The 15,901-nt window shown below is 34.6% G+C and overlaps 1 protein-coding gene and 1 long non-coding RNA gene across 2 annotated transcripts; both read right to left on the reverse strand.

Annotated features, from left to right (window-relative positions):
• Positions 1-3,535: 3,535 nt before the first annotated feature.
• LOC128555274 (uncharacterized) lies at positions 3,536-5,404 on the reverse strand. Its single transcript, XR_008369933.1, has 2 exons — positions 5,211-5,404; positions 3,536-4,802 (listed from the first exon to the last, which is right to left on the reverse strand). It is a non-coding gene; the product is annotated as an uncharacterized LOC128555274 (long non-coding RNA).
• Positions 5,405-5,848: 444 nt separating this feature from the next.
• LOC128547110 (uncharacterized) lies at positions 5,849-10,557 on the reverse strand. The gene is made up of 4 exons (XM_053518852.1): positions 10,478-10,557; positions 9,100-10,192; positions 6,222-6,383; positions 5,849-6,011 (listed from the first exon to the last, which is right to left on the reverse strand). The coding sequence occupies exons 1-4, from the start codon at positions 10,527-10,529 to the stop codon at positions 5,849-5,851; spliced, it is 1,470 nt and encodes a 489-aa protein (XP_053374827.1). The 5' UTR covers positions 10,530-10,557.
• Positions 10,558-15,901: the final 5,344 nt, after the last annotated feature.

A 15,901-nucleotide genomic window follows, 5' to 3' on the forward strand; every position in this document is an offset into this window, starting at 1 on the left:
TTTATTTGCAGAGTTCTTATAGTGTGTCAACTAAAAGTAATAAATAAAAAAAGATATGTTTGTCCGCAATGTAATGTTAGCTTTAAATTCTTTCTGGTATTTGCTGACCAGGACTGTAGAAATGATTTTGTAGTGAATGTATATCTTTTATGGGTATTTTGAAGTTGCTGAGATACATAGGCCTACCTAAAACTTCTTCATCTTAATTTTTAACATATTTATGATTGTTGTTACCACACCTATATATTACTAAGTTACAATTGCCTTGTTTGGAAAAAAAATTCAGGTCGCGAAATTGAAAGTCATATCAGCAATATGATAGTTACTTAATATCAGCAAAATGAAAATAATTTCATATCAGAAATGTGTAAAAGTTATTCTATATTAGTCATTCAGATATTTATACGAGCAATATGAAAGTTACTTCTTATCAGTGATATGAGAATAATAATATCTGTCATGTGCTTATCGTATACATGTTAGCATTTTATTCTGGCACAATATTTTTCAAATAACAGTGGAAATACTTAAGTAGCACTCTTTCTTATAGTAGAGAGTGAACACAAAGCACGGGAAATTAACGTCCGTAAGCAGAAGTGACGTCATAATGTTTTGAGTTACGCACAATAATAAAGTTCTTCTTCAGTTTATCATTTTGCAGCGTAACGTTATGTTCTTACGGAAAACTAACGTATTTTGAATCGAGAAATATACTATAAGGAACGTAGAGAAACCTGCTTTTTCGTATTTTTACACAAACAATATATTATCAGTGTATGAACCATTATTTGTCATTAACAGCACGAGAGTCATCTGGCATGGAGGTGCCAGATGGGTTTTGCCGGCATGGGTAAAATAACCGGAAACGCCGGTCCGGTGTGCAAGAATATGTAGTTCTAAACATATAAGTGCTAATTACTACTGTATTGAAAAAAAAGACGTTTCAAACCCATTTTTCAAGTTTGAGTCAATTTTACGCAATGAAAATGACGACCCCAATTTTTGGAAGAATAAACTGCAACGATTTTAAATTTATCAACGCACGTGTCATTGAATAAAATAATTTCAATAAATATGTTGTTTCAAATTATTAATTTGAACAGTGCGTTCTACCATTTGTCCTTGTTTGTTTATTTCCCTGTGTGATACATGTATATGTTATAAATCTGTTGTGGGTGATAACTGTCATTTCGTGTGTTCGTGTCTTTGGAATGAAGATATTTAAAAGCGAAACATTCTGTGTCAGAGGGCATTAAACGTCGTCCTTCCGTCATTTCACCACGAACACACGCAGACACAGCAAATCGGCATTTTTTTGTCCTGTCGTGTCTTCAGCCTTAACACACGCAGACACGGCAAATCGGCATTTTGTCGTCCTGTCTTGTCTCCGTCCCGAAAACATGAAGATATAACAGATCGGCATTTTCACGTCCTTCTTCATCCAGAACACACGTAGATACGACAGATCGGCGGTTTGTTGTTCACACGAGACTTCGTGTTGTCGCATTCCAATACACATGCAAAAAACATGACAAGATGCACTTTTTGAAATAGTACAAATCTATTCTCACAGACGTTCATAAAGTACACTCAGACATTGTTTACAACTTTAGGCAAATGTATGCCGAAACTCGTAACACAAACTGTGTAAACTTTCTGCGTATGTGGACTGGAAGGCGAAGACATGGAAAGACGAATATCTGTAGATTGTTGTGTGTACATCTAATCACCGTATATACAAAGACAAAAAGGGGGGCTATTTTGGTAATGAAAGATATTGTGCGCCGGATCGTCATAAGGAATCATATAAGCAGTATATGAAATCCGCCTACAAGCCCTAGAAATCAGTCTTAGTGTGGTACCTGCATCCTTTTTATAACTCCATCTAATTAAGACTTGTAAAAATAGTTTCTGTTATTAAGAACTTGAAAAACATATTTTCATTATGGAAGTTAATGTGTAGCACTATGGTGTTGTCTAACTTCTTCAATGCTACAATAAAACAATGAAATAAAACAAAGGGAACAATTTTCTCCTTTCTTTTCCTTTCACCTTTTACTGATGCATTTTTATTTTACAACAGACTCAATTGCAATTTCAAACAGATAAGTAATACAAGCATTCCGAAACTTAAGGCCTAAAAAGAAGTGTCTGTGAAACAAATGTGTTTTTTTGAAAACCGTAAGAACATGTTTGAAAAGTTCTTTATTGATGGTGAAAAAAATGAAAGAGAGTTGATATTTTTACATATTTTGGTGTGTTGCAAATATGTCTGCTGTTGCTTATTCATCGTGTTTGATAAAATAAACTTAGATGTGAAGAAAAAAATTCACTATTTGACACGACAAATATACGAATTTTCCTATTCGTATCAGATGTTCTGATCTTATGTTGATAATATTAAGGTGATTGATAAACCGCACAGTTATAGGCCTACATTGCCAATATGTAATACGTAGGTGTCCACCAAAAACCTAAAGATGTTCAATTTATGGTTCCTACTACATGTAAAGAAGCAGTTACCAGTTTATGTATTGAAAGAGAAAACAGCTTACCCGCTTTTTGTTTTATGCCCAATTTATTGTTTATAACTTTTCAAAAATGTAAACACAATTTTGTAGAATTACACATTTAATGACTAACCTATTTTTAAAAAATCACAAAAGTACACAAATATGTCTAGAATTTAAACTAGCGATACATGTTATAAGGGAAAGAAAACCCCAACAAAACAAAATAGTGTCGTTGTCACACGCCATCGAAAAAGATATTTTGGTAACTGTTGGATATGTAATCATTTTTTTCTTGTAAAAAAATCCCTCTTCTTATAAATACAAATCACCCGTTTTCTGAAATCTAGACTTCTGTCTTAATTTCAGGGCTTTAAAAATGGGGTATGGTAGTAAAATGAATAAAAATATAAACGTAAAAATAGGAACGTTTTACAAGAGGACACTGAATGGCAGAGAGGAGTCTCTGCTTTTTTTCTTCTTCTAGAATTTTGTTCTGAGTTATCACGATGTCATTATAAATAAATGTACTAAGTACAAAAGAAATTTGAATATCGCTAGCAACTCTTTTGGGCATCAAAGAGGGTTTGTAGCTTTTGATCCTTTCCGAGACTGGCGATTGCAATCAATACTAACAAACAGTAAAAGCAGAATGAATAATAATCGAAACCGGAATGTCTATGGAAAACATTGGCCTTCCCGAGAACGCGCTAAATTCGCCGCCTGAATGATTTTAATGGACCTTGGTTTAAGGCATAAACATTAAAAATATCGAACTCACCTTAAATGAAATCGTGACTACCGTGAAAAAATAGTGTTAAACATTTAAAGCAGTACAAAAGTGTACATATAGCTTGTGTTATGGGAACGAAACATTTACTTTCGTCTTTAATCAATTATTTTGATCACTCATGACTTTTAAAGGTGGTAATTCAGCAATTGGGGCGCCAGTAATGTATAACACACAACATATTTTAAAAAGTTCCCACAGTATTGTATATCATCAATGAAAACATATCACAACATCAACTTTATGTTCTTCATTGGATATATAAAATACAAATGTTACACACATATCAACACTAATCACACATATGTTTCAGCCGCCGCTTTTATTATAAATTTACAATCATATTTACAAACAACAATTATTTACATTTCTGTATCACCTTGCTCTTGTCATGCGGATTTACTATGAAACATTTATGAACTCATTGTGTGTCTATGTTGCTGACCATTAGTTACAAAGGCCGGAAAAATGAATGGTTTCCTCATCATATTTTCAGACCACAGGCATGTTTTGGATGTTAGTTGGAAATTATTATTTTGGTCGTGGACACTATCTTGTTATTTCTGATGGTGACTGGTAATAGAATTCTTGTATCGATATAATCAGTAGTACCGCCAACCACACTAAACCTACGAATAGTTTGCGTATGTTTCGGCCTTAAGTATATTTCAAACAATATTATCAGAATATATTTTGTACTTGAATGTATTGCAGCCAGTAGCATTAGTTAAAATACCTTTAGAGAAGGTGTTGAATAAAAGACCATATTTTTAGTATTTCGAAATCTGTGTGGGAAACTTATTTTATCAAACAATGGAGATTCTGTATAAAAGCTGATTACTACCAAATAGAATCTGGAACAACTGATAAGTCTCTGAAAATCTGATATGCAACAAAATGTCGAAAAACCGTTATGAAGTAAGTGGATTTTATATGAAATAAAGAAGAGCTGGATTTAGTGGTGTTCAGCCTAAAGGCAATATTTAGATTTGATACCAAGTCAGTATGTGGGATTTAAGGACGGTGTAACTTTGGAAATAAAATAGGAAAAAGAGACAATTAGTCTTAACATTTTTGAAAACCTTATTAATTCTATAATTGTTAAAACGTCATTACTTTCAAAACTTAAGAGTTGTGAAATTTTGTACAGTGTAATAATTGGTAATTGCGTTGCATCCAGAAATGCTTAGTCGCGACGAACCTTAAAATTAGGCTTCTCAAGACATCTTGTCTCAGCATACATTTTCTATGCAATAGTTTTTGTTGGGCTAATTGCCATGTTTAATAGTACTGTGCAAGGTGGAACCTGTCATTGTTCCGGGACTCCTTTGGACGCAGAATGGAAAGCACTGGACTTGCACAGGAATTCCGTCTGTGCAGTTCGAATATCCATGTACTGGGTCTGTTTGTCCGCACTGAATTCTGTCCTTGCTGGCCGCAAGATCAAATAGTATCGAATACAGGCTGTCAACACTGCAACTTTCTTAATTTTGAGATTTTCCCTAAGAAAACAGAAAATTACAGCTTTTACTGAAAATAATACACTATTTGTTTTTCGGGTCTTTTGTATGTTTTTTCTCTCTCATATACAGACACTTTATGATTAAGCACTGTTATTAGTGAAGCAAATTAAAAGAGCAACAGACATATAAGATTTGCCATTTCCTTTTAAAGACAAATTTTAAGACCAAACTAAAAAAACGAATTTCAAATATTCAAGTCATTAATACTTCAAACAATTTGAACATGCAGGAAAGTAAGACTTTGTTGACAGCCTGAGATATTGTTTTCATTTCTTCTTGCAATTCGCGTGAACCTTTCGTAACTTCTTTAGAAGCATTCTTTTCCCCTTTGGTGCTTTGAACACAGGATCCCCATGACGAAGGAAGAAGATACTGTCGTTTAAGTACCGGTAGTTCGACAAGATTAGGAACCCTTTTCTCCGTAGTCTAGAAGGGCTGTATTTGTCCAATGGAATTTTAATGTCGTTTTTTGTCTGCAGTCGTATGAAATACCTTCGGCTGGTGCTCATATATGGTTGCCATTCATACTGAGTAACCCTGGCAGGTATCTTTCGTCGTCTCTGGTGTGTGGCCCACTAATTCTTAGATGATAAGCTATAAAAGATAAAATCACGCTTGTTTAAGTAACAGTGAGGGGAGTAAATATCGGGCAGTGTACGAACTCTTCATAATAATTTCTCTTATCATCATCATCTTCATAGATATATATAAAGTAAATACCAAATAAATGCTTCAAACAACCCCTTCCTCGTCGCCAAGGTAATATTCTAATTATATTTGAACATTTTGGACCCTAAGAGAGATTTTTTATTATAAATGACTGACCCATGAAGAAGATAAAAGATAACTGCCGTACAGCATATATTACATGCATGTACACATTCATAGAACAGGCACGCTATACGCTAGTGCGATGCAGGAAGGAGGTGTTACATTTCATGAATGACCATTACAGTGTTGACCTAATCTAGAATGAACATCTGTTAGAAATGCAAGAATATAAGCTCTGAATGCCAAATAAGTCATTAAATGCCCATACCAAACATTATATTTTCATTACATATCATCGACTCAAGTAACTTCTTCTTCATTTTTGGAAGTTTGCCACTCAGAAAAGCATCGTTTCTAGACGAATGTTGACATGGTGCTTTTGATTTTCTTCTTGGATATACATTTACCCCGCAGCAGCTGCAATAGAAGAGATATACTGCTAGTAAGTTCTTTGTGGCAAAATAACTCACTCCGCGACGTACTTGAGTTAGCTGGTACATATTTTTTACTATTGCGAAACTGTCCAACAGTATGTTTATCTTATTTAAACTGACTCCCAATATAACTGGACTGAAATATAAATAACATAACTGGACTTAATACAAAATGAGACAATTTGATACTTACATGTGATTTCTTTCTGGTTTATCATCGTGAATTTTATATTTGGAACTAGTTACTCGGCAGCACGTTTGCTGTTTTGGTTGGAAAGTTTGAAATCCGCAACATTTGTAGGTGCCATTATTTCCGCAGTACATTATACCGTTGCAGTCTATCAAATCGCTTCTTCTGAAAAAGAATAATTAACTTTTTCAACTAGGTAAGTGCATGGTTGAAGTTACGCCAATTGTATCCATCTTAAAATACTTTTCTGTATTATTAATATTTATACAGATGTACATTTTTGCATCAGTTTAGCGTTTTTAAGAGGATAGTATAATTTTTATTACTACTCAACAGGCATCTATCGAAATCTTACATGTCGAGTGCCTTAAGTCCGGCTATTAATGCAGGAACTTAGAGACTGTCAGCAGTTAAAAAATGGGGAAAATAAAACCAAGAGTCTTGAAGAAATTTTTAAATGTATGTCAAAAATGATTTAGCGGTGGCGCTGTGGAGTGTACTAAGTAACAGGAGAAATAGTTGCGTGACGAGTAAAGTACCGGTTTGATGTCGATATATGCTTTTTGTTACGGTTGGAGTAAAGTTAATGATGTTGTGGCTTTCATGAGCACTGATAATTACCCTTTTTTTATTTCCGAAGCATATTACATTTTTATCTCGTCAGAGGTTACAAACTTCAACTTGATTTTTGCAGACACGCTTTTTTTATAATTCTAAATTACAGAAGCTCTAACTTTTTAATTACAATTTTGAATATTTGAGGACATCTTTTCTAAAATGAGCATACTGAAAATGTTGTGGTGTCGATATTGAAAAGCGAAGTTATGATGCTTATGTCAATTTTGAGTCATCGTTTCAAGACGAGTTTTGTCTTCAATATGTCTCCGTTCTAGGTCACCAAGTAGAAAATACTATCATTTTTCAGTCTCCAAATGCCATTTCAACATATGAACATTTGGTAAGCGACTGTGCACCATTTCAACGGTCCATTTGTTTTAAAAGAGCAAAAAAGAACGTTACGGTTTTCTTATATAACTACGAGACATAATTTTATTGAAGTATGGCAAACGGCTAACTTGTTCTACATCTTAAATGTAATCTGCCTGCCAAAGACAATTTCACATTAAAAAAAAAAACCTTTTAGAACTACACCAGCCAGCAAACTGTTTTCTGTTTTATAAAATCTAAAAGTTACTTTAGTCATTTACCAGACATTTCTGAATAGTTGTCATATACGTTGCGTGCGGGTGGACACCAGGGTAGAAAGTCAGACCTTCCGCAAGCCAAATGGATGACTAACTCACATGGCGAAAGTAAATATGAGATCTCTCAGGAAAGACATACTGAACGGAAAGCCCGAATGAATGGAAATAGTAATACTAAATGTTCCCGTTACATAAAATGTTTAATATTTTAAGTGTCAAACCAAGTGAAGGAACAAATGAACTTATGAAATGCATAAATTTTATGCTGACGAAATATATGAAAAATAATTGTTTATTGACAATATGACAAATTCCAAATTCAACAAAATATGATCAAAAAGACTTTTCGTTCTTTGCGCAGACAAAATGACTGGAGATATTTAATTAGGCCATATATCCTTCACATGACTTCGAAAAAAAGTTTTTTTTTAAATTATTTACAAATTTGCATACATATATTTGTTTATAAACATCTTATAATTAAATAAAGTCATGTCGGCTATAACAAAAGTGTTTGTGATATTTAGAACTACTTTATTATCATCCTTTTTCTTCCTTCTAAATAATATTTACAAATTGATTCTACTTAAGCCATCACAATCGACATGAAATCGGTACTTTACTCGTCAACCAACCATTCCTCGTTTAACAAAAGTACACTGATAATTTCTTTTTGTCCTCGGTATCTTATTACCTTGTGTTTTATCGCCTTAGATACACACTCAGTAAGTTCACGTAAATTGTGCAAAGTTCTCAACGTTTGCAATGGATTTAAGTATTTTATTTAGTCAAAATGCTACCGTAATTCATATTGTTAAAAGTCTGGAGAAAAATAGGATCGAGTGTTAAAGTTACTCTTAAAATGCCACCAGATTACATAATTTGGATTTAGGTTTAATATTACATCTTGTGCTATCAAATCACTACATTCTTACCAAGTAAACTGTTAATTCGTTTATACGTCCACATGAGTTTTTTTCTTAATATGCTTGTTCTTCAGGTAAGAATATAAATCAGTTATCATTGTGGGGTGGGATGCTGCAAACGAGGAATGGTACAACCGATACGGTCTGGTGATACCATCGCCTCTACCTTAATTTTTGGTTTCCTGGAATGCTGGAAAACTCACTAAAATGACGCAATAGTGTTGATTTCCCCGTGATCGGGCGAAAATACATTTAAGAGTCATCTTTCAAAACGATACGAATTTTAGACTAAATTTCATTACACCATTGTTTACATCAAATATACACACACTTAAAACGTATATTAAATTCTGCGGCTGGACATAACGCCGCTGTGTTGACTACACGCTGTTATTTGTCCTATTTGAAATTCTTTACGTTTATAGTCACCAAATAACCCACAGCATTCGATTTAAATGCTTCTTTAAAATATTGAGAATTTGCCGATGATATTTAAAAAAAATCTCAGTTTTTTAATATCATCGGTAAATTCTGAATATTTTAAATAAGCATTTAAATCGAAAGTTGTGGGTTATTTTGATGACTTTATATGTCAAAAAAATAAGATAGGAGAAATAACGTCAAATTACGGCGGCAATTATGTCCAGCCACAGGGTACCTGTGAACGGATCCCCTAAAATTAAACAAAAGAAGCCAGAAAGATGGTCCATTGTGACGCAACATCTCAAAATGTAACAACAAACAACGTACCTGCATGGCATTTTGATACTCTTTTGACCGACTGATGTATTTTCTGATATCTCCTTTCTGGTTGTTCTCGACTTTTCCGGCAAACTTGTTATTGGCATTCTAGTTGTAGGATTTAACATGGACCTTATCATTACTATTTTGCCATTTTCGCATTTGTGTGTTTTGGTATCGTACTTTACTAAACTCAGTAAAGTGTCTCCACAGAGCAATGTCTCTGATTCCGTAGTGGTTAGAGAAGAAATGGAGTGTTTTGGAAAATTTTCAGGCACGCGAGTCTTTGATCTTATCATTACTATTTTCCCATTTTCGCATTTGTGTGTTTTGGTATCGTACTTCAATAAATTCAGTAAAGTGTCTCCACAGAGCAATGTCTCTGATTCCGTAGTGGTGAAAGAAGTAGTGGAGTGTTTTGGTAGATTTTCAGGCACGCGAGTCTTTGATCTTATCATTACTACTTTGCCATTTTTGCATTTGTGTGTTTTGGTACCGTACTTTACTAAATTCTGTAAAGTGTCCCCACAGAGCAATGTCTCTGATCCCGTAGTGGTGATAGAAGCAGTGGAGTGTTTTGGTAGATTTTCAGGCACGCGAGTCTTTGATCTTATCATTACTATTTTGCCATTTTCGCATTTGTGTGTTTTGGTATCGTACTTTACTAAATTCAGTAAAGTTTCTCCACAGAGCAATGTCTCTGATTCCGTAGTGGTGATAGAAGCAGTGGAGTGTTTTGGTAGATTTTCAGGCACGCGAGTCTTTGATCTTATCATTACTATTTTGCCATTTTCGCATTTGTGTGTTTTGGTATTGTACTTTACTAAATTCTGTAAATTGTCCCCACAGAGCAGTGTCTCTGATTCCGTAGTGGTGAGAGAAGTAGTGGAGTGTTTTGGAAGATTTTCAGGCACGCGAGTCTTTGTGTGTCGACCGTTCAGTACCCGGGTAGCAGTGATATGTATTTTGGATTCCTCTCCATTGACTAAAGAGTTTGAGTCCGTTATTGGAACTACCACATTATCACGGCAAACATGTGTCTCTGGATCATATTTAATAAGACTAAATATGTTTGGTCCGCAGAGTAGTTTTTTAGCATCGCCTGTAAAAAAGAAGAACTTAAAGTATCTCTTGCCAAATTTCTTTTCTTAAAATATTTGAAAAAAATAACTTTTAAAAAGTTATCAATCAGTACCGATAATTAATTCAGCTATATTTAATAACCTGATCCATGTCAAAATAACTTAAATACTGTGGAAAAGCGCATGAAAGAAAAGTAATATATAACTTATACACATACATAAATACTACAGATGGTAATGATATAGATAGTTCCGTATTAAGAATACATTGTTCATATATAATAACGAAATAAATAAATATTTACCTTTTACAAAAGAGACGGTTAATATATGCAGTGCAATAAATATTAGTTCCATCTTTTCACATTCGATACATTTGATGTAATGCAAGGGTATATATATACACACACGAGACAGACTGCTATTGACGAGTACAATGTATTGGTTTTCCATTTAGTTAAAAATAGTAAAAATCTGAAAACCGGAAAAATTATATTTATATCCATTTGCGGGCAAATGCGGGCCTGTCCTGGTTGCCCAACCAAGGTAAATTTATTGTAGCAGTCGGTGAACACAAATAAGTGAACATGATCATTATAAACTTTCCATCAAATCAATAACTTGATCAAAATCTGATTAGCCGCCCTTAAAAAAGTATTAGATCCTTTTGAAGAGTATACAATTCCTGCCATAAACCTACTTTTGGTTTAAAGTTTTCAAGGGGTCATAGGTTCAAGCCCCACTGGGACTATCTTTTCCATATATTTCTTTTTAGCTCACCTGTCACGTAGTGGAAAGGTGAGCTTTTGTGATCGCCCTTCGTCCGTCGTCCATCCGTCCGTTCATCGTCCGTCCGTCCGCAATTTCTTGTGAACACGATAGAGACCACATTTTGAAATCAATTTTAATCAAACTTGCTCACAACTTGTATTGGCATAATACCTCGGTTCCTTTCGAAAACTCGCCAGATCCCGTCAAGGGTTCGAGAGTTATGGCCCCTTAAATGGCCAAAATATGTTATTTTGGATTGTGAACACGATAGAGACCACATTTTGCAATCAATTTTAATCAAACTTGCATACAACTTGTATTAGCATAATATCTCGGTTCCTTTTGAAAACTTGTCAGATCCCATCATGAGTTCCAGAGTTATGGCCCCTTTAAGGGCCAACATTTGCTATTTTGGCTTTAGAAGCCATAAAGAGACTTTATTTTTGGTTTGATTTGATACAAACTTACAAAATATCTTTAACAATAATAGATCTTGGATTCCATGATGAATCCGTCAGATCCAATCATAGGTTCCGGAGTTACGGCCCCTGATTGACCCCTGAAAGAGCCAAAATTTGTTAATTTTTACCTTGTGAACAAGATAGAAGTAACATTTTACATTCGATTTTAACCACACTTACACACAACTTAAGTCTACACACAACTTAAGTCACAATAAGATTTCGGTTCCTTTCGAAAACTGGCTAGATTCCATTATGGGTTCTAGTTACTGCCCCTGTAAGGGGCAAACTTTTCTTTTTTGGCCCTTTCAGCCATAAAGAGGTTTCATTTATGCTTTGATTTGATACAAACTAGCACAGAATGTTTATCTTGATGAGCTTTAGGCAAAGTTTGAAACTGGATCATGTTGGGTCAAAAACCAGGTCACCAGGTCAAATCAGAGGAAAAGCTTGTTAACACTCTAGAGGCCATATTTATGTCCCTATCTTCACGAAACTTGGTAAAATTGTTTATCTTGATGATTCCTAGGCCAAGTTCGAAACTGGGTCATGTGGGGGTCAAAAATTTCAGTCACCACTCAAATCAAAGGAAAAGCTTGTTAACACTGTAGAGGACACATTTATGACCCTATCTTCATGAAACTTAGTCAGAATGTTTGTCTTGATGACTCCAAGACCAAGTTTAACAGCTGAGTGATATAGGGTCATCATGACCCTTTTGTTTCTAGTAAGTTTTTATTTTTTTAAGATTATTATTGATTTATTGCATAAAATTGGAAATGTTTGATTTGATGTGCGATTTCCTGCTGTTCAAAATGAATTTACCTCTAAAACACAAGGGGGCAGATTAGACATCTTTGAAAATACTGAGTTACATGGAGTAAAAATTCTCTATTTTGCCTTTACTCTTTAGATTACATATTGTGGAAGAAATGTAGGTAGGTTTTACTTCTGCCCCAAGCTTATTTTTGAATGAAGTGACAAAATTTTAAACAGTCCCATAGGACTCGCACTTAATTCTTCGATGTTGGTGTTATAATTCTGTCTCATTAAATCCTTTTACTTGAGGAACCCTGGAAAAATGATACTGACAGTTTTATTTTGTGTTTTATAATTGTTAACCAATAGTTTGACGTTTCTTTCATCAAAATTAATGGTAAAATGCATTCTCTGCAGACATTTTGGACAATGGCCATCACTTTGAAATTTGTCTCTACTTGAGGTTCAGGAAATACCACAAATTATACAAAATTTATAAAAAACGGCACGTTAAAAGTTGTTTAAAAATTGCAACACATTGCAAAACAAGGTCAACTTTAAGAATAAACCAAGCGAATGCCATTGTTTTAAACATTTCTATTAGGTATCTAATACCTTCAAGGGATACTCATGTGTTTTTCAGGTTGTTTTGTCGACGTAAGTCTTTACTGTGACTTTATGTAAAGTCGCGAAAGTGTATGGCAAACTCCTGTCATGGTTTTAAACATGAAATATCTATTTCTGAAAATAAAAGAAACCCTGGAAAGCAGTTTTAGATAATGAATAATGTTATCTTGTTGAACGCACATTCCACAGTGAAGGGGAGGCTTACGCAATGTTGAAAGCCTTTAAACAAATTAACCTCAGAAACGATAAATTGTCAACTGTAATACTATGGTTTTATTTTTTCTATATCATTTACACGAAGGAGTATCCCAACTTTAATTTTAATCTATAGATGACAGAAGCAGTCTCACAGACACATCATTATGTAAAGCCACTTTGGTGTGTTGAAACATGCCGCAGGGATAGGGCTAGTTTTCCATATATATGAGTACTTTCGAATTGTGTTGGTCCGCTTTAAAAATAATTTAGCAGAAATATTTCATGGAAGACTTTCGAGCAGAATTTTATATAATATGTATTTTAAAGAGTATTAACCATCAAAAACTTAAATAATTCAAAATACAAGTGAGTTTGGTCTAATTTTTTTTCTTTACTTTGGTAAAATATTAATGTAATTTCGTTTTTAAAATATTAAAAACTGCGTAATAAATATAGGTATTTTAACTGTAGTAAATTGGTTTCCTTGTTTTAACTAAATTAAAAGCTCTCGTCATCCCAAAGTGATTGTACCTTGGTATAAAGGTAACATGTGAATTTAATTCATTTATTGCAAAATATATATTAATAGTTGTTAAAAGCAATTAACAACTGTAGATTTTCAGAGATGCAAATTTAAATTCAGACATTTATAACATAATATATATATATAGCACAATATTGTATCATCGGTCGGTATATTCATTTTTTTTCAGCCAGTTTAGAATTTAGTTATAATATGCCGCATGTTCTGCGAAAAATGCGCTCTGCGTCCATGCACTAAATATATCATAATAAACCACTAAAATAAAAACCAACAGTGGTTACTGGTTTGATGGCTTCAACGCTCAAGAACAAAAAATTAATAGAACCACGGTTATTTTGTCAGTTGGTGAAAAAGCAGGATTTTAGTAATAAAAAGTTATTTCTGATAGAAGAGAATTCCATATTTTAACTGATCGTCACTGGCGATTACAACTGACAAAGTGTTAATGAACGCCAAATTTTAGTAAATCCGGTATTTGGAGAATACTGAATTTATACAAATAAGCGCTAACGGTACAAGAATAATATCATTCTTAAGAAAATAGCAGATAATAGTATAATCCTAATTTTTATAGAACGCGTGGGGCAGTTTTGATTAATTACAGATTTGATGTCACGTGGTCTAAGTCGGATAGACGAACTCGTTACCGTATCTATTCGTTATACCCTCACTGTGCTCGGGTATATGTCGGATAGGCACGATCACTCGATTGTCTGTCTTATACATTTCACGTAAACGAGGGGCGGTCGGAGAATATCCGGACTTTTCATGATGCTGACTTTCCACGTGCAGCTACCTACACATATTATACATGAGCAATTGCCTATAAATCGGTCAATGACAAGTGTATATACACGAAGTTTTGATCATTTGAACAAGGTAGGTGTTAGGGCTACCATGGGCTCTTAAGCTGGAGAAAAACAGATCTGTAATAAAATTCCTGCTTTTAGCGGATGATTTTCCCCACATTTTTCAAAGGTTCCAGAAAAGGTGTTCTAAAGCCTGCATATCCCGTTCAACCTTTTATAGCCGGGTTTCACAGTTTAGGGAAGGCAGGACAAGCGTGACGGACAAGCCTAGGGTAGGGAGGCCCGCTGAGGCAGTGACCCCTAAATGGTGGCGCGTGTTGAGGTTTTTGTCATCAAAGATCGCAGAGTGACATTGCAGGTGGTAGCTAATCTGTCTAGGATTGGTAAAACGCCGGCACATCAGATTTTACACGCAAAATTAGGTATGAGCAAGGTAAGTGCTAGGTGGGTGACGAAACAGTGGACAGAAGACCGAAAGGCGTCCAGGGTGACCATCGCAAAAGAACATTTTAGCCGTGATGAAAATAAGTTTTTGAGCTGTATTCTCATTGTGGATGAAATGCGGGTTTATTATGCTTAGCCCAGTCAAAGCAGTGGAAACGAGCTAGTACCCCACGTACCACGAAGTTCAAGCTGTCTCTCTCTGCTGGCAAGGCTATGTCCCCTTGCTTTTTGGATTCACGTGGAATAATACCGGCTCATTTCATGCCAAAAGATCAAACTGTGACTGCTAGATACTACTCAGAAGTAATTTTGAAAAAATAAATAATAAAAAAGAAACACAGAAAAGGTTGCGCCCCAGGCTAGCTCATGGAAGTGTCCTTCTTTTGTAGGACAATGCCCCTTCTCATACTTATCAACTCCGTCAACTGTCAATTGTTGTCCCACCCTCCGTACAACCCAGACCTTGCCCCCTGCGAGTTTTATTTGTTTCCAAAACTGAAATAAGGCTCGCTGGAAACAAATATGAGATCAGGGCGGCTTTAATTTCAGCTGTTATTATTATTACCTCAGCAAAAGGTCTACTTCATGGTTTGCAGAGGGAATACAAAAGCTCCCTAGAAGATGGCAAAAGTGTATAGACGTAGGTGGGGGAATACTTTGAAAAAGAATTTTAAAAAATTGAAAATTGTTGAACGATTTATGTGAAAGAGCAAAAAATCCGTATATTTTCCGACGCCCCTTGTATTTCAACTTCTACGATTATGTCATTCTAAAATCGCGTACATGTGCGATATTAAAGAGGTGTGTCAGGAAAAATGCTATTTCAGCTTAACACGTATGAAAGAAATAATTTGGATCCTTTATTTTCTTCGACGCCTGCAGACGATATACATCATTGACATATATCAGATCAATAGCTCATGCTGAAGTGAAAAGTGTAAGTATTTCATTCCGAACCTGCATTTTGTATTTAGTAGACTTCACTTTAATTATTAATACTAATAACACTAATAATTGGTTTGAATAATATAAAATGTATTTTTAGAATATGGTGTATAAGAAACGAACACTTTTATTAATTTCTTTAACAGGTCTCTTTTCTTCGTTGGTGCTTTA

The sequence above is a fragment of the Mercenaria mercenaria genome, chromosome 1 (assembly GCF_021730395.1).
Source record: "Mercenaria mercenaria strain notata chromosome 1, MADL_Memer_1, whole genome shotgun sequence".
NCBI classification, from domain to species: domain Eukaryota; kingdom Metazoa; phylum Mollusca; class Bivalvia; order Venerida; family Veneridae; genus Mercenaria; species Mercenaria mercenaria.